Source organism: Neodiprion lecontei, chromosome 3 (assembly GCF_021901455.1).
Source record: "Neodiprion lecontei isolate iyNeoLeco1 chromosome 3, iyNeoLeco1.1, whole genome shotgun sequence".
Lineage (NCBI taxonomy): Eukaryota > Metazoa > Arthropoda > Insecta > Hymenoptera > Diprionidae > Neodiprion > Neodiprion lecontei.
Genome location: NC_060262.1, coordinates 17,743,004 through 17,763,841, shown reverse-complemented (window position 1 = coordinate 17,763,841; position 20,838 = coordinate 17,743,004). Strand labels below are relative to the sequence as shown.

Genomic DNA, 20,838 nt, shown 5'->3' with positions numbered 1-20,838 from the left:
TCACCGTTAATTGTGGGAATGGTCAAGTTTGTAAAGTTTAGGTGGTCGTTAGTTTTCGAGCTGCTGCAGAAGTCGCAAATAATAGGATTTCATCTAAATTAGTTAGCAGGTATTGTTAAAATTTTTATAATGCATCAAACTCGCTGTAAAACCGAAAAAAAGGGTTGTTTCTGTAGTCAATCAGATGGAATATAATTAAGGCAATATAACTTTAAGACTAGAAAATATTTAAAACCATAAATTTCTTGGTCTGAGTTAGTCGTTAAGTAATATTAATTTATTTTTTGTTATTTCACTTGTAAATTACAACGACTCTACACATCGATTTTTAAAAAATAATCCAAACGCACGACCTTAAGACAAAATCTGTTTCACATCAGACGACTTGTAGCGTATTCATTTACGAACAGTTTAAGCTGATGTTTATCAAAATCGGAAAAAAACTACATGACTTTTTCGGTTAGAAAATATTCTAATAATGTCATTTTTCTGTCATTGTTAATCGTAGAATTCTTACAGTTGAAATTAAGTGTTCGCCACTTTTTTTTTCACTGCATCACAGTGACTTTTTAAAATCACATTTAACTTTTGCATAGTCATGTTTTTGCTTTGACACATTTTTGGGCTGACCGTAGGTCTCGTACATCCTTAAACGTAAAGAATCATGCTATTGTGACCTAGGAAAGTGTAAGCCATGTCCTAACTTGTGGTTTCAATGAAATGTCAGTGAGTAACGGTATGTGTGTAATTTCGAAGAAACACTAATTTGTTCCGCAGATGTAACATTATCACGTGTCTAACATTAACGATATCGACAGTTTATTGCTTGTAATAGAGCTTACTGAATAAATACAATGAGCATACAGGCATGCACCTCACTGGTGCGATACTGCAGTGTGCAGCTCGTAAACTCGGACGTTAAAATTTGTTCCGTATATAAAATGACCGTATAGTATTATCAGGTTTATTGCCGTCTCTTGCTTACTTGCCTCATATTCAGACTAAATCTCCTTAACTCGCGACGCTTCCCGGTATTTAATTCAATTTTTGGAATGCAGCTGAATCCACTAGGAATTAATTACGGTCTATTGAAACTTTATTAAGCGCTGTAGCATCAGTAAAATAGAGTGCGCAATTTCAGTCGGCACTAGATGAATAAAAAAAAAAAAAAGGAAATGAGTTCCTTTCAACTTCGGGTTTCAAAATATCCTACGCAAGCGTGGAGCAGCGTTATTTTTGAAAAATGCTCAAATTAGATAAACCTTTATTCCAATTTGAACCTATTAAACATCATGTCCACAACATTTTTTTTCGAAAACGGACGAAACGTTATTCTATTCGAAGAGTGTTGCATTTTTGCATAGATCATTTTTAGTAGGACCCTTTCGTTTGAAAATTTTTTACAGCGGTATGAATAAAGAGAAAATTGTAAAACATTCTTGGTTTTCGTAACTTATTCTATATCTTATACGCAAAACTGAAAATAACCAGAAGTATTAAAAATGTAACATTTGCACCTTTCCTCACTCGGAGGGTTTAAAAATTCACCAAGGTCCCTTAACAGCAGTCCGTGTTCTTGAAAAGTTTCATGGGAGTTTTTAGGGGTTTACGTAGGTAGAAGGTCGGGATGTGGGCTCTACGGTGGGACACATTAAGCCATGTTCTACGGCGTCTGATGATGACCCCATACTGGAAGTTATAACAATGAAATTTGTTGTACTCCGATGTGCATTTTTTATAAAAACTTCGGCCGGGTATTACGATGAGTCTAAATTTCTCCATTTTTGTATAATATCTCCGTGTCTATCTATCTTGCTCTAAAAGAAACGAATGTTGCGAATTTACTGCAGCGAGATAGTACTCACAAGGACGCTCGCACAATGTTGGGGAATTGATTTTGATCAAACTTTATAACATGGTCGAGGGGTTTCAAATTACTTTTAAGGTATATGGGATTAGGAAAGGTGACCCTGAGTTTCCAAGTGGCAATCACGGCAGCGTCTATAACAAGTTCAAAATTGAGCATGCTCGCCTCGAATGTTTATCATTCAATGTAGAATGTAATTAAAGATATTGAAACTCATCTGAATAAGTTTGCTTCTCATGCTAAAGCTGTTGTTGGCGTTGTTTGAAACTCGAACAAGTGTTCGAAAAATTATTAATTCTGTGAAATAGGTAGTCATCATTACGAGTATGTGTCCCCGATTTTAGACGAAGACGAAATTGTTATCTATCAAACAAACTGCGCAATGTCCCGCAAGGAAAGTACCATTGAAATACCGTGAAATTTTTGACAGAAACAATGGCGAGCCATTGAAAAACTAATACTATACGATATAAAAACTATTGATGCACCAGTGATTTCACAAACACTGCCAGCATCATTTATCGCGTATTAATTCCGTGTGGGTCAGCAGCTTTGATAGAATTTTGGTACATATTTTATAGCGCGTATTCCTTTCACAACCGTGAATAATGAACTTTGAACTTTGCGCGTACACAAGCAGTTTTACATTAAAGTTTAATTTATGTAACTACATATGATTGTATTGTATCGTGGCATATTCTTCGATTTAGCAGTTATCTTCCGACCCTTCACTGTTACAATTAGTTCCATTGGTCTTAGGTCCCTCAGAACGTTACATTTTATCTATTACTTAGCTAATTAAATTCCGTCTTCTTCTCTTCTCGCTTAGAAAAGTACTCGTACTGTTCACACTGTCTTGCCGAAATGTTTGCACCCATTAATTAGATGAGGCATCGTTTCTGGTAATTGCTTCTCACATATTCTCCACCTTTTTTTCCCACCATCATTTCCGGACGGTCCTTGTTCCTTTCGACAATAAAACAATGTCATCAGTGTATCGCAATGACCAAATTTCTTCTTCCCCTGTCAGTATTTCTTATAGTTTTTTGTCTCCTAATGTTTCCTCTGGATTTTTCTTGCATGTAAAGGAGACCAAAGTTGGATTTAACGGACAACTTTCTCAGACATTTTCCTCAGACAGAAAGCACTTGCCTTTCTTTCCAACAGAGTCTTGCTGCACTTTTCGTTTCTATTTACAGCTCGATGATTTGATCTTTTTAAGTGGTTGCTTGTGTCTACCTTTTTCAGCATTCCCTCTAAAATTTTCACAGCTGGATGGTCAATCGGTGTGCACTCAAGTTCCTGAAAATGGTACACAGCTTGTCTCTTTTTTTTTGGTCCTTTATTTCTTGCATAATTTAGAATGTACGTAATATACACATTGTCTAATATAGTGCTCCTCCCGCTCTAAATCCTGTCTGCGGCCCCACAGGATCTTCTTTTCTTTTATCATCCGTCTTCAGTCTTGCCTCCGTAGTCCTTACAGAGTCGAGTCGTTATCCCTTGTCGTCTTAATCGGATTTATCACTCCTACTTTCTAGTTCTCCGTGGAGAGGCTGCTTTTTTCCAACCCTCTTTATTGTTTAATTTCTTCATCTTGGCATTTATTTCGCCGTTTGTTATCTCCCTCGTTTCTACTGCACTTGCTTCCATTCGTCGACTGTCCGCCCGCGTCGACACGCACCTTGTATTCCACCGATCCGTTTAGTAAAAGAATGTAACTCTCACTCCAATGTGCCAATCCCCCGTAAACCGTTCCCTGATCTCTTCCACGCGGTTCAACCGGGTGTAACACGCGGAAAATCCCATGATTTCTAACTAGGCTAACACCTTTAACAACGTTTCAAAGTTTACTTTGCCTTCCCTAGCAAAATGGTTACCGCAAATCCTCTTCAACTTTGCAACGACCACTAAGCTCAACTCTGTGTAACTGGATAGCTGACAAGTGACATAGACGAAGTACCCTCTTTGAGAGATAACAAAGTGAGTGGAGTAACTATCGATTAAATTTAGAAGTATATATATTAAACGAAGTATGAAACAATACAAATGGATTATCACTTGATGAAATTGCAGAATGAACTGTCAAATTATCAATAACTGTCAATCGAACAAAAGGTTTAGACCATCGGGATAAAAGATCGGAAGATTCCCGAAAAATTCTGTTCGTGTGCGTCAAGAATGAATCACGAAAACTTAGTACAGCCCTTTTTGACGCTAAATGGAGTACTTGTGTTGCAGCGTGGTTTAGAACTGACGGCCTTTCGACCCACCTGGTATTCTTTCATTATGAACCACATTCGCCCTCATTGTAAATGTAAATATCACGGCACATACATGCCAAGAGGAAACAGTGAAACTTAATAGATTGAGCATACAACTGCGCATGTGCGAGCTTTGTCGTCTTTTCATGCAGATTCGTCACCTCAACTTATGGAGGTTATGCAGGTAATGCAAACTTTTTTTTTTTAAATAGTTTATATACAGATTCGAGAAGGCTTGCAAAACTGCTGTTGTTAATTGACTGAGGCTTGTTACGGATTATCACATTCGGGAAAAACTTCGCAGGATTTACAAAAGCGCTGTTAATTATTTGATGGGCGTTTTTTTTTTTTTTTTTTGTAAATCACAAATTACCAGGATTGTATGATACTGCTATTGCAGTATATTTACTAATAAGTAATTTTAACCGTAACCCCTTTAAATCTTACTTCAATAAAGCACGGTCCATATAATTATTACCACGAGCACGTAAATCCATCAGGTTCTTTTTTTCCGTGTAAAAAAATTATTTCAACTCAGCACTTGACGCGGGCGAGTTTGATATCTCATTCACTGTGTCGAGTAATTCGGCTTTCCTGCCACGTAAACGTGTACAGAATGAATTGCTAACGATAGAATGATCCATCGTCTGCCACAGTTTAATGCGCATGCGCTACAATCCGAGAGCAGTTGTTTGCCAGGGCGGCCAACCGTCATAAATCTGGACGACAGTTTGCCGCAGTGCGTGTAACCTCAAAAATTTTGACAGCCGCCAATGTCGAACCCAACTGCCAGCGATAACTCCAAAAATTTTTGAGGTTACGTTCACGACGACTGGTCGCTCTTTCAAACAACTCACTAAACTATAATGATACTGGAACGCTTACTGCATTGCTCGGTAAACGGTTGGCTTTCCGAAAAGAGAGATAACTCGAAGGTGAAGTGCTATCTCTCTTGCACCGGTACAGTCTTTCGAAAAGTTTGTACACCAGGGTACCCCGTTTCTTTTTGAAATCTGTGAGATTAAATTTTTGCTTGAACTATCCCACGCATGCGTAGTAGTTGTTAGAAACCGACAGCACTTCACCTCCGAGCTATCCCTCTTAAATTTTAATGACGGATAACTTAACAGCCAATCCGATGGCTTTATATACTCGATTTGAGATGAACTACGTCCGCGGGAAAAATGACGTCTGCTAATTCGAACCGTCTGCGCATGCGCGTACTATATTAGTTTCCCGGTGCATATTACGAAGACAACCTCAAGAATCATTGAGTCCCTCTCGTGTATCCAGTTGTGTTAGGTATGTTCTATGAATGAGGGATTAATCACTGTTGCAATCCGGTGTATACAGGCTACTGTAATCTCATGTATTCATTGTAATCTTTTATATTGGTTGTCGGCTTTTGTATTTTTTATAATCTTCTGTAATCTTGATGGAATTATTGCATTCTTTCTGTAACCCCTGTAATCGTTGTCGTAAATTTGCGATCTTTGTAATTGTAGTCAATGTCCACCATTTTTGCACAGTGATTAAACCCTCGGGTATGTATAAATTTAATAACAGTGTCGATAGCTCTGTTTCAATGTGCTGTTCAGACGATAAAGCTGACGCTAACATCGGCGTAACATTCACCCTTCGCTCTTTCGAGCTCTTTTTCAACCTCTTCATATTTTTTTTTTTAATGGGACATTTGAGAGGTCTAATTATTCTATACAATGCTGGAGAAATTCTCGGGGTCATATTTCACAAACGGCTTTGAACTTTATTTGAATCGTGATAATTTCCTCAGTCTTTTTTGTTCTGGACATGTATTTTTTCTACCTACAACTTGGTTTAAAAACACTCGTACAGTCCACTCTTTCAATAGGGCCTCTCGGAACAGGACTCAGCAGCCTCCCCTACTATTATACTGTAGTTGAATAAAGCGTAGGCGAAATTTTGCCAGATACTCTCGCAATAGGGCCGACAATAAAAGTGAAATGCTGGAAAAAAATAACGTAGTTCTTATGGACTTTTGGTGACCCTATTGCGAGAGTCTCGGTTCAAAGCGTTATAAATGGACGTCGAGATCGTTGGTGGGGGTATGCTAATTCTTAGAAATATCCTCCCCAACACCCCCAGGACGGCCCTATTGAGAGGGTCGACTGTATTGCAAACACATATATATATATATATATTACGGTGGTTTTTTTTAACTTTTTTTTTTTCTTACGTACCTTCGAGAAAGTTAGTTTTGAGCCTCAAACGAAGCCTCGTGAAACCGGAGCACGGTAGCTTAATTCTAAAAGGTGACGCATCCGGTTTGAATTTTTCCCATTTGATTAACACAGGATGAGGGCTATGCAAACACTCTAATCGGGATATCTCGGAAACTATGCGAGTTACGAAGCCGTTTTTTTTTCGTTTTGTAGGTAATAAAATTTTCTATAACAAAACGCACAAATACATAAATATAAAGGTTAAGAATATCACATAAATGATTTTTGTGCTTTTTGTGAGTTAAGTATTGAATTAATTAGCAAAAAAAAAGTTTACAGTCTTAGGTTAACAGAATTAAAGTAATTTTACATAAAAAATAATATAAATATGGCATATGATATTTTTTTGTACTTTTATTGGAAAATATTTGAAATTTTTGTTTAGTGTTATGTTTGATCGCTGATATCTTTGAAACGGTTGATCTGAGGAACTTTGATCTTCAGACGTTTTTTGTAGAACGTAAAATTTCCTAGAAATCTCTTTTTTTAGATTGTTGTTACGATGAACCGTTCCAAAGTAATAAAAATTCAAAAATGAAAAAAAAAAATTCCCGTGTTATTTAAATGGAAAATAAAGAAATGGATAGAGGCAAACCTTCCTATTGATATTAAGAGCTCATATTCGCGCCAAAATTTTTGTTTTTAGATATACTATCAATTTTTGGACACCATAAGAAAAAAAAAAATCCATCATTTTTTGAAACACCCTAGGGAGCATATAAATTCGAAAACACCCCTGTTAAGGGACACCCTAATATATACCGTAATTACAGAGGTCCGCAACGAAATCCTCCTTCAAAAAATCAATGTTATTGATATGAGGGTTTTAATGTGCCGAATCTATATCTGTTTTCAATTTTTTGCTGTTACGTGCAGTACGAAAGAAAAAAAACTACAAAATAAATAGAATTATACTGGTAGATAGATTTTCTCACGATTTTAATGTTTAAGCTTCTTCACTTTATAATTTATTCTTATAAACATTGTTGCTAACATTAGTGTTTGATTATAATTAGCTAACAAAAATAGCGTTTCATTAAGAAAAATTTTAAATGAAAACTGTACGTGGTATATATATTTTTCTGCGATTGGGAGATTTGAATCGAAAAATGGCACTTTCGATGAAAATTGCAAATTTTGACTGGTATTATCTCCCAAACTGCTTCATAAAGTACGGTGCAAAAATGTACGTTCATTGTTATGACCTATAGAATGACATCTTACTTTTAAAAATTTTTATCGCACCTGTATATAGCCAATACCAGGTTTGCATGCTTGCATTGAATGCACTTCGGTTTCAAATAGATATTTCCTGACCGAGAATCACTTGCTTGTTACTACGTCTATATGTCACAAGCCATTCTTCGTATACATCTCTATATAGCCCCTGCTATACTGCTTACTTCCTCCCTTCTATTGCAAATATAATTGTGATTGATAAAGAATTATTATTATTACTAGTATCTCTGAAACCACTCGGTTGTTCGCAGTAAAAGTTAAGCATCACCAAGCATTCTAGCTTGCAGTACGGCCTTAGTTAAAATTAAACTGTAATCGAACGAACAGTTTCTGAGTTATTGAGCGTCCGTGATGAAAAAATTTGTTCTTCTTGATCTTCGTCGTCGTATACATCCTAGAACTATTTGTCGACCACGATTTCAGTAGAACCAATTGACGTATGGATTTCAAATTTGGAAGATAAGTTGGTGCTGTCGAATGTTCAATTTTTATGGATTATAATGAAAATCTGACGACCGGTATGGAGGGAGTTTAACGTAATTATTTTGTAAAAACGGAGATGACCACTGGTTCAGTATAACGATACGGGGACATGATATCGAAAAATTTTTAAGGTATCTTCGGATTATTGACATCTCTACTTTCATTAATTTCGAATGAAAGCTGACAATACATAACGGAGTTCACACTCTATGCGATGCTTTACGTTGAAATCACAACATTGGAAACTTTTCGGTGATTCGATCGCACGCTGAAATTTTAAAGTAAGAAGGATTGCGGTCAAAGCTTGATAGCTTCACTGGGGATTCCCTCTTCCGAGTATCAAAGATTGGCTACTGTCATTTTAATGTAGCGCTGAAAAATGCACAGTCAACAAGAGTGGCGTATCTGAGGAAAATAACTCCTCTGGCAAATACTGAAATTGCGCCGTTGTCTGAAAATCTGATATCCTAACGATGAAACCTTTAGGGAATGGGTTTGGTTCGATTTTCAGATTTGAGAAATACAGGTCCTAGAAGGTTCAAGATTGATTTTCGGCTTCGTTTGCGTTTGCGAAGGACACTTTGTGTCAGCCAAAAATTAAAAAAAAATCTATAACCATTTCACAAATTGTATTTTTGAGCGAATGAAGATATAATCAAATCCATGCGCAATTTTTCAGATGTTTCATTTTTATGTATGTATAAAAATAGACAGCCCTGAGAAACACTCGTCGGCAATCGCGTTTTAATTTTTAGGTGACAATTTTCGTTTTTGCGGGAAGAAAAATCTTTGTTTTCAAAATTTTACATAACAAAGTACCGTGTGATTTAAAAAAAATAAAGAAATTTTTGGTGGATTATTTATAGTACAGTTACTTTATTCATGTTTTCCATTAATGTGTTAAAGAAAATATCATCAAAGTACTCCGCGGATGAAAAAAAGTGTACAAATTTTTGGTAAACTATTTATAATTCATTCACTTCAAACATATTTTTCATTGAACAATGCATTGCAGATTTGATGGGAAGTATGTGTAAAGCAAACGAATTATAAATAATCCGTCAAAAATGTTGTAATTTTTGTTCACCCATGAGGTACTTTTTTGATGTGGCATTTTGAATAGAAAAATCACAGCTTGGTGCTACCACGTAAAATATTTTTTTACCGTCAAAAATGAAATTTTTCACCGAGAAATCAATACGGCGATTGTCTCCCAGGGTCCCCAATTTTTATAGAATTTGTGAAATGGTGATGGATTCTTTTGAGTTCTTGGCCATCAGAAATGGTCCTTTGCGATTGCAAATGAATGCTGAAAGTAATCATGTACCACATAGGAGCGGTATTTCACATAGCTAGAAAGAGCACCGAACCATCCCCTTAACAAAGATCGATATTTAAAATTTTTATCTTCGTTATGTTCTATTTCATAGTTTAACAAAGGAAATTAAAATTGTGCAAAAATTTGATAGGAATTTTTTCCCGTAACGGGTTGAAGAAGTTTGCTACTTGGAAATCAATACTTTTTTCATCATTTTGTTACGAGATGATCAAACATTTAGTATTTATCGAATTTATGCACCCTCAAGCCACTGCGATTCTTTTGAAAATGTTTTGAGACAAATCCTGAATTGTAAACAAAACCTTAAATAGTGATTTTGCACCTGAAATCGTTTCTAAACAATGGAAAACCTCATATATTCGGTCGATTTTACTCTGCGACGAGTCATATTATTCGAAAGGCAATTCTATACACTCTCTTTACGGTAATTTCTTTTTCCTTCCATTTCAAGGAGATAATTGCCACGTAGCTTGGGAATGTAAAAATTTGATACAAACTCAACGTCTGATGATATTGTAATAAAGCCACCAAAAGTAAATTGATTTTCAACTGCCCAACCTCTTTCAAGCGTACTCGTAGCGCCCCTACTGAAATTGTACCCAGGGCTCGTGCCATGCTTGTCATACTCTAGATACGTTACTGGTCAACAGGTCAACAGGAGCGATGTTCAACACAAACGAGTCATTTGTCGCGACATCGTGATTAGCGCGTCTGCCAATAAGGTGAACTTTCACTGGTGATTTGTAATGTAGCCTGCATATTTAAAGGTCATATTTCGTATCCATATACAATAGTGAATGTGCTAAGTCAATGAGTTCAAATTTATGACAGTTTCATTATAAATCCACTAAAAATAACCACGGAGAAATGACAAGCCTGAAATAAAATTTATCCGAAGAAGAATTAATAATAACGGACAGTTACCTTGAAATTAGAACTATTTATGCGGGACAAACTTAGAATTGAATTTCCAAAAGAGCTCTCGAAGAATGTAAGAAATTTCAGCTGGGTAATAAAACTCGGCGGGAAAAAATCAAGAATTAGGCATAGAATACGTAATCGTTGAAATATCGATCAGCCACGTGGAAACTCATTTCTGCATAGTAAAGCCACGCTGCTGTAGCAACGTTATACTAACTGACCGTTCGAATAATAAGAAGTAGGTACCGTTCAACAACCTCACACGATATTGATCGTCAGTGAATGAAACATGTGAAATAATGAAAGCGAATCGAACAGTTTTTTTCGCCATGTTCATTGATGAGAAATTGAGAGCACTCTGCTCAGGTGTAGCAACGTTTAAATAATCCGTTGAAATGCATGAATGTCCTGAGTAAAATGCGTCGAATCAAGTTTATTGTAACCAATCAAGTATCTAGGTGTACGCAGAACATTGACGGTGTTTACACGAGGTAATAACAAAATTTCCACGCTCATGTAAACCAAATTATTACACATCCGGGGACCCTGCTCTATACCATTAGGATTCTGCATAAAATTCACCGTAGTTCGGAGACCCAAGTTCTCTGTGATTATTTCACTCTTCAAATACTTTTGCTTGCGGGAGAATCGAACGCCGGCGACATCTAGTGACCACATATTGACCCAAACGGAGTGAGATTTCTAGTTATGGTTACTATACACTCTTTCGGCATTTTCATTTGGTAGGATAGTTGAAACAGCAGTTTTCCTACCGATGTCGGAAAGTTATACGGCTGGGGTCCGAAGATTATTATTCGATACAGTAGCACTAAGGGACGCCATTATCGTCACGTTTTCCGACCGTAAAGTTGAATTTATATACAGTTAGGCACGTATCCGTAAAGTTCAACTTTAGGGCCAGAAAACGCGAATGTAATGGCGCACTTTACGGCTACTATGTGGAAAAGTATAGTTTCGGGTACAAAATAAAAATGAATTTTGCACCTGTAACCAGAGAGTCTAGTATGTATTTTTGTAAACAGACAGTTCATATCAACATAAAGGATTTTTGATGTAAATAAAATTTATGATAATACATACAGCGGCGGTCAAAAGCATTGGCACAGACCATTTTTTGAAAAAAGATTGATTGATACTGCCAGATAATTGGTTTTTCAGCTTCATATTTAGACTAAACTTATACTTAACAGTGTTGATTTCACAACAAAAACATCATGATTTTATGCGTATATTTAATTATTATAAATTATTTACTTAAATTATTTTTTGCAACGCACGTATGATTTTTGCTAATTCTGACTAACGTGACCGTTTTTGAACCGGCGGGGAAAAAAAAAAATTAAATACGCCTGCCACGTTAAATTATCAACAATTGAGATAACCTGTGTTTATGTACTTATAACGTGTTTGAAATTGTGAGCTAAAAAACCAAATATGAACACTGAAATGAAATTTTTTTTTTCCTACTAAAACTGATTAACGAATATCTACCCACACTTTTTCTTTTTAATAAGCGAAATTCTTTCAAATATTCTAATAACTACGTGGTTGCCATGTCGGAAAACGTTCATATCACTTAATATGCCAAAAAATGCATAAATCCATACATTCGTTACAAACACTATGGTGTGCACCTAAGGGTCAGCGGACTTTATGCCCCGGGTACACAATATACCATTGAATTCATATGAAACTGATGAATCTTATGAAGAAATAGCAAACATCGTTGGACGAAGTCGTTACATAATTCGAAGTATGTGGTCAAAATGTTGAAAGACAAGTTAAGTGAGAGTGACGAAGCGACTATTCTGAGAACGATTAAAAAAAATCCCAAGGCGTGATCAACACAGCTATAAATACAACTTTTAAGGATAGGATAGAAAAAGTTGACCATACGTAGAGCTGTCAAAGAGACTGGGTATAATGCTGAAGTCTGTTGGAAGAAAGTATGGATTAGTGATGTGAATAAAAAAAGCGATTATATTTCACAAAACAGTATCTACTCAAAGATGATGCAATCTGGCGTTTAGTACTAGTTTCTGATGAAAGTAAATATAATCGTTTCCGACCGGATGGTAGAATTTTGTTGTAGGGAAGGCCTAACGCATAGTTGAATCAAAAGAATGTGCAGACTACGCTCAAATAAGGGGGTGGAAAAATGCTAGTATCGGGTTGTACGACTGCTTCTGGAAAGGGATCGTTAGTGTTTATCGACGAAAATATGGTTAAAATGAAATGTTCAAGTTTATTGAAAAATAACGTAAAACAATCTGATGAAAAATTGGTTCTAGGCAATAACTTCTACGTCCAGGAAGATAACGATTCTAAACATATAGCTTATCTCGTACGCCGGTGGATTTTGTTTAATATTCCTTACATTTTGGAAACTCACCCACAATCACTAGATTTGAATCCACTTGAAAATCTTTTGGAAGAACTCGGTAGACGCATGCGGAAACATCATATCTCTACGAAAGCTCAATTGAACCAAGTTCTGTTAAACGAATGGAATAAAATTGGTTCTGATGTAACTCAAAAGTTAGATTTTTCAATGTCAGATCGTCTTGAAGTTACACACAACAAGATTTTAAATATTTTTAAGCATAGTGTGTCCATTCTTTTGTCCAAGCAAAATTTAGAGTTGAAAACATAGTTTTAATTTGTTTACTTACAATTAGGCTCGCGTTGAAATAATAATTTGTGTGTGAAAAGTTCGAACCAAGAACTCTAGAAGAACGAATACCGTAAATAGTGAAAATATCTTATTACACTTTGATTAGGTGTAGTTTTATTTTTAACCCTGACGTATACCTATACTTTTGTCAGGCACTGTATCTGCATAAATTATTTGGAATAGTATTCGGTAAACTTTTGGTAACAACTATAATGGACTATTAATTGTATGGTCACGTGTATTTACTTGCACGTGAATCCTAAATAAGAAGCGTTTCATGCCAATCCGACCAGGTTTCGACCTTACATTTAATAATTTGGTTGAAAACTTTCCGGGGGTGATCGTAAAATTTCCAATACCCTCGCTTTATGTTTCGTTTCTTTTTCATGTAAGAGTTTCAGAGTTATGAAATGAAAACGGTTTTACCGAAAAAGGGTATTGTGACGGTGCTTCTATTACCTAAAGCAGTTTTAACCAAGTTTGAAAAGGTGATATGCAAATCAGGTGAAATTGGTATGCAATGTCCTATATAAATGTTTACACGGTAGATCCTTAAAGAGTATACGCAGTAACCGTTCTCCCGTTATCAGTTTTATGATGATCGTATTTCAGACGGTCGCTCGGGAGTCCCACATATAAAATTCTGAAGCTCTGGAAGCCCTACATATCCACCCTTGCCATCTAGTCTTCTTCTTCTACTTTAATATTTTCTTCTTTTTCTAAAAATATTTTATACTTCTTTCAACAAGCTATTTTTTTTTGGTTTTATTCAGTTTTATTAATTTGAGTTTTAGTTTTGTTCATAATTTATAAGCTTTGGATTGATTCAATGCCGAAGCATCATGTAGAGAACTCCAACGAGGGATTATGAACAAGGAAATTGCATGTTGGCAATTATTTTAACTTTCGTCAGATTTTTGGCATGAATTATTAAAGTTGTTATCATATTTGGAAGCTTCGGCTCAATTCTTATGATAAACTACCCATACTTCGGGGCTTCGTCCTGTGTAGGTCGAAGATCGGGAGGATTATAATATAAGGACGAATCCGGATCGTCTAGTGGTCCATTTAGCATTCTGCCATGTAGTCAGTACGTAATTAAGGCGGCAGCTCACTCGCAAGATCCGTTGAACAAAATTTCAAGCCCCTGCAAGATATTGTCCCGCGAGATCCGACGATACATAAAAGGACTGTAAACATCACTGTGGTTGCTCAGCATCTTTAGACATGCCATAAGGGATAAATTTCACGAAATTGTCTTTATCTGCCGTTCGAGGTTCAAGATACTTCATCAATGTAAGAACAAGAAGATCATGATGATCTATTTTTGTGGATTTGCAAGAGTTTCGATATTATGCAAAAATTCTACTTTTATGACGTTCATTTTTTTTCCAAATAAATGCTCCGCGCTATGAATAGATAATGTTGAATTTATCGAAACTGCCAATTGTTTTCAGTGGAAATTGAGTTGAAAAAATGTACATCGAACAATACCAGCCTTGTTCTGAAAACCTGTCTTTATATTTAATTAGACAACTACAGTTTGAAGTAAACCAACGTAAAAAATGTCGCCACGAGAAATTCTAATCGATTCTGTATCACATAGGGTGAATTCACAATGGTGAGAAATCGTCGGTTGTATTGCGCTTTTGTGTAAATGTAGCCCAAATTATTTTTCAGTACGGTCTCACAGTAATATGAGAACCACTGCGCAAGCTGCACCTCGTATAATAGATCGCGATGTATTTAACCCTTAGCCGCCACACGGCGTAACTAGTTACACCAGGCTCACAGACAGTGAAATTAGAGATCTAAAACCTTTGAAATTTATACAAGTAACGACATCTGCCGGTAGTAGACAAGTGTGATAAAAATCATTAGAAATGTTGAAGAAATCTCCAACAAACATGAAACAATCGGTTAGAAGTCAAAACACCCATATGTCTTGTACAACTAGGTTTTTCAGCGTGGGGTAATGAGTTAGCCCATGTGGCCGCTAACGGTTAACCTCAAATTTGCAGAAAATGTAGAGCTTCTCATAATATCACGAATTAATGTTACAAACTTTGTGCATGCACAATGCACCCTACCATTTCTCACTGTTAAGAATTCACCCTGTACATTATAGTGAATTTCTGAAGAAGACATTTCAATGTAACCCTGTAACTAAATATTTATTCCATTGGCAAAGAGGTGAGAGCTTCACAACAGATAAGCAATAGATGACTTCGAAATCTTATAAAAACTCACCCTGATGTACACGTGGGGACAATGAATCTGAGACGGCTAATTTTTTACACTACACAGTTATGTTGGCAACACAGAGAAACCTACAGCGCCATAGTCGGTCGAACGCCAAACAAACTCAATCTCAATAAACATAACATAACCTGTGATCCTCGAGTCTAACCTTAGAATACCGCGGGGATAATGACTTGTTGGATTGACACGTATTCTAATGTAAAAAATTAGCCATCTTAGATTCATTATCTACAAGTGTACCTAAATAAAGTCAGATATGACGATAACCACATATGTAAATTTATAAAAAAGCACACTGAATGAATTCCGTAACCGATAAAAAGAAAACATTTTCCGTTTCCAAATTACTTATATTTTGAAATAAACAGTTTGAATTAATAGTACATTATGTTACAAGGGAATAATGTCGAAGATTATGTCCGGGAGCTCTGTGTCGCTTCGCTCAGACAGTAATCCATCCAAGGGAATAATCGGCTTTATTCCCGTGCTATATATAGGATTTTATTGCCGACTTAACTGTAGCCACTTTATTGACTTGAAAAATGGTTACCTCATTAGTGGCAGAAAAGTGCTACTTTTTTGCTCCAAAAGCGGGAAATAAGTGCTTTTCTCCCGCTTTTCAGTTAAATAAAATGGCCACTACGGTTAAGTCAAGTCTTCAACCTGGAAGTCAACGCCTGGGATACAATTTTCGTTTCGTTTAAATTGAAAAATCTTTTCGTTCATATGAAACAGGTTTGGGGGTATTACGACGAAAATTTTTCCGATTCCAAATTAAGAACTACCCGATCATTCATGTCTAAAACTTCACAGCATCACGCGAAACAACATGAAGCACTGAACCATATTAAAAACGCAAGTGAATCTGTCCAGTAGTTTTGGATCTCTTTGTAACTCTTTCTCCACGTATTGTTTACTTACTCGCTTGGAGATTATCAATACTGGTCTGTCACTCCATCCTTATGAGTTGTCGACCATCAAAATCGGTACAAGTTTGGAAGAGTTATAGACAAATGATTGATTTTTTTTTATTTTTCCTCACATATGAGGTACTTAGACCAAATCATCTAGTCTGGGACCTTAACCGTTCTGAATTTTTTCTCTTCCTGATGAGTTCATTTCAATAATCACCAAAAATTGAAGAAAAAATTTTGTTACATGTATTGTTCTTTACAAATTATTTCAGATATTTCAGAAGTAATAATTAATAATTAAATTACACAGCCCGGTAATATTTTTTCGTGAAACTGATCTATGAATGAGTTTCTGTAATTCTGACCTGATTTGGTGCGCTGAATACGATAGGATTACCTATTTTGTTTCATCACTTCAGGATTTTGAAATATTTCGATTGAATAATGGCATCTCGAACGAAAATTGCCCTTTTGGAATTGTATTGTCTCTATTAAAAATAGTATGTCATCTTATAGGCCATAGCACGTAATAAAGTTTTTTTTCACTATACTTTATGCAGCGGTTGGGAGATAATAAGAGTAAAAAAATGTCATTTTCGTAAAAAATATAATTTTCTGGTAGTAATATTTCGAGTTCCTGAGGTGATGGTAATACACGGGCAATGATATCATATTCAGCTCGCTAAAATACGTCGGAAATACATTAACACATCCATGTAGCAGTTTTTCGAAAGAAATTTGCATGGCTGTATAATCGAGTACACAAATTCTACAATGTGCGCCGATGATTTTGAGATTGAAACGGTAGTGGAAATATAAATTTTTCTATCTTTTCTGCAAAGATAAATTTTTTGTGTTAAATTTTCCACAAAATTAGTTATAAAACTTTTTTAGCGGCCACTCTTCACAGGGAATCTCAGAAGTTAATAATAATTGACAAAAAGAAAACATAAATTCAATACCTAATTATTTTGAAATTATTGAGATTAAACATTCAAATCCCTATAGAAAAGAAAGAAGAAGCTGTGATGATACTCGAACTTGAGTCTTCGATTTATCGTCTTACTTCATAGAATTTATTTAGATTTTAGCAAAAATCACATTACTGATTTTTCTGGAATAACTCAACAATTTTTGAAGAAACGTTTTTCAAGAATAAATTAACAGGTAAAAAACAGAAAAGGTTAGTCAATGGGTGGGTCAATGTGTGCAAATAACTAAATAAGAGAGTGGATGCATTCTATTGTTTGAAGATTCTTGGCCCTGTTCAGTAATTATTGTATACATGGAAACAATATGCAAGCGATATCTTATACAGTTTTGTATGACCTTGCGATAAGGTTCATATTGTGCAGAGTGGTTCATTTCAATCACTCCTGACGAATATCTCAAAAACAAGAAAAAAAAAAATACAACAAAAAGTTGTGTATAAAACTTGGTGGGTTTCAAGGGGGATAGTTCGTGATGATATTGGTCGAGTAGTAGATGGTGCCATTTTCGAGATTTTAGAAGTAACGTTTTTATTGTAGATAAGTATGTGTATTTTGGATATGGGAAGCTGGTGACGAGATCAAAGACGAATTTGAAGACGTCGAAAGATAGTATATTGTGTAACAAGACCTAAAAATAGGAAAAACATCACCTATTCGCACGTCTCACAGACGATTTTTTTTGCAACATCTGTTCGGAAAGTTTGATTATTGTAGCACCGAAGATACCATTTGCAGTGGGTAAAATTGGGGTTAAGTAACTTACGCTCAATGACACAGTGTGTAAGATTAAGTTATTTGAAAGTGCGCATGCGCTGAAGAAATTCCTAATATGGAAAATATAAAATTTGAGTTTTGTGCATGCACCAACCTAGTTTTTTCTCACTGTTCACAAATGGAACACTTTAAGCGCGTTTTGGCACACATATTTTGCATGTGAATAGCTGATAGCGAGATAATAGATGAATTGGAAAATGAAAAAACCAAGTAAATTTTTTTTTTTATATTTTCGAATTCATCGATAATCTCGCTATCAACCATTCACAGCCAAGATGTGTGTTCTCTGTACAAAATTAGACGTTACTAGTAAAATCTCAAAAATACACAATCCGCAAGTTGACCCATATCAGCTTCATCTCTCTCCCTTGAAACCCTGCATGTTTCGTTTAGGACTTTTTTTTTGTACCAACAGGGAATAGCGAAAGATAGCAAATTGGACGACTTGGAACGCATGCGCGAGTTTCGTTGTCTTCTCACGCAGGCCAGCCACCCTAAGTTTCAGCTGTCAATCACGGCATGCAGAGGTTATATAGAGGATGTGAATTTCTTGAGCGTGAAAGAAATCGCAAACAAATAATGTAGATTTGAGAAAGCTTTTCGGATATCATATGTGAGACATTCGCCCCGGCCGATTAAGATCAACCATTCTGTATATTTGAGATGAATACGCATCAGACCTTACTTTCATTTTGATTTTAATAATCTATTAACTCTCGTTTCAGGAAGTGTCAATATTTCTTTTTGAGAAACGATCGGCGGAAAAATTGCATAAACCTAAGCGAAAAGAAACGGTCACTGAAATTTTACGAGGTGGTGTTCGTCAGCTGGAACGTTTCCGGCATCCAAAAATCTTGCAGGTACTTATCCATCTCAATTAATTACTTAATTACTTCCCCAGCGCAACAATGGAATTTGTATAACTTTTTGCGAAATGAATTCTCGCTTTGACTGCGAACTCGTGATTCGTAAAAGAGCTTCGCTTTCAGCATTCTGAAAGCAAAAAGTTATGGAGAATGTACTTCATTTAGCATTAATAACAAGTAAGTGCTTGAGAGTTGACCACTCTTAATATTTGGTCTATACAAGTCACGAAATCATTTGCAGTCTCCATAAATTCTTCAAATGTCGTGATATCTTTCGAAATATCAGGAAATCTTCTGGGATCACGGGTAATCTTGCGAAATCGGAATCTCTGAAATCTTTGAAAACACTTGAAATTGCTGAAACCCTGTGAAATCTTGTGAAAATTTCAGAAACCTCTAAAATCTGTGAAACCTTTGACATTAGATGACGATCCTGAAATCCTACCAAATCTTTTGAAATTTTTTGAAATCTTTTGACAATGATTTCAAGTCCTCTGATATCCTTTGAAATCTTATCATATCTTTCGAATTCTTTCAAGTCTTTGAAAGCTGTTAGTGTAATTATTTCAAATCAAGCAATCATGGGAAGTAGCGTTTACATAAATTAACGAGTTGTCAACTCCTTGTAGCTATCTATACGTAATGAAAATAGATACGCTGAATAGTGTCATAGAATTGCGAAAAAATGGGATCAATAAAACCGTGTGATTGAAATTGAATAAATTTTGTTAATATCAGGTGATGCACACAGTCGAAGAATGTTCGGAGACACTTGCATTCGCCTCGGAACCAGTTTTGGCAAGTCTCGCGAATGTTCTTGCATTTCAAGAAGCAACCGCAATCGCTAACGCACAATCCTCAACTACGACTCAGCAAAATGTACAAGCTCGTCCGATGTATACCAAAGAATATGACATGCTTGATATAGAACTAAAATACGGATTATTACAGGTAGGAAATCTATAATTTAATTATAATCGTATGAAACCGTTGACTATATGCATGTTCAATGGGATATAACTTAGAATGTTCAACCTAAAATGAAGGTGTTACATTCTGCCGAGTTAATTATACTCTAAAAGTTGGTACCTTTCTACCAATGTCAGGCGTTTTGCACGCAAATTAATTCGCGTAGAACCCCAGATTTGAGCACGAGAAACCCCCCCCCCCCCCCCCCCCCCCCCCCCCGAGTAAACTGAAATGTCTTGATAAATATTAATTTTGGAACAGCTCAGGTTGAAACGAATTGGCGAAGCAATTTAGCCAGCCGTTCGATCAATACATTTTTAATGCTTAAACTTTAGAAACTTTGACTTTATCTTTACGACTGTCTCAGCTCTCTGTATTCCTTCAATTCCATATTTATTTTTAGAGAAATCTTGATCATTCACAAAACTCGCCAACATTCGCCGAATTTTTCTTTCCAAAGCATTTCCAGACAATTCAAAGATCTGAATTACCTTTTCAAGCAGTCTCTTGCAGTGGGCGAAACGTGTTTTTGTTTACATAAAAAAAATCGAGAATTGAGAAGGTGAATATGGGTAGACAGCTGTGAAAGTTGGTGAATTTCGGAAATTTATTGTCCGATAGCCGAATATTCGTTAAAACCACACATCGAATACTTTGAGTGTAGTCGGTTCAACTACAACTATCCAATATTTGCTGAACCGGAATTTTCGTTCGTCTGCTTGTCAAATCAAACTTTCCTTCACAGGTGTTACAAAAAATAGCATGTGTCACACGTGCGGACTGCCGACGTGCGTGTAAACGCGTCACTTTACTTCGGTTAAAGCTGCAAACTTCATACCTATTCGTCGGAAATCGCTCACTTTTCGCCCTTTCCCCACGTGTAACACAATACACACACTATTTCCTGAGGTTTTCAGAATAATATCGAGAGGACTTTTTCACTATTCTTACAATGATATCAAATAAAATTCTATGATTTTAGTATTTTTTTA

The 20,838-nt window shown here is 35.9% G+C and overlaps 1 protein-coding gene across 1 annotated transcript in view; it reads left to right on the top strand.

The window, feature by feature from the left end:
- LOC107223746 (SCY1-like protein 2) overlaps positions 1-20,838 on the top strand; it is a 43,483-nt gene that overhangs the window by 11,895 nt on the left and 10,750 nt on the right. Inside the window, exons 3-4 of the mRNA XM_046733514.1 lie at positions 18,737-18,871; positions 19,616-19,828. Of these exons, the coding sequence (XP_046589470.1) occupies positions 18,737-18,871; positions 19,616-19,828 (348 nt within the window). The remainder of the gene's footprint in view (positions 1-18,736; positions 18,872-19,615; positions 19,829-20,838) is intronic.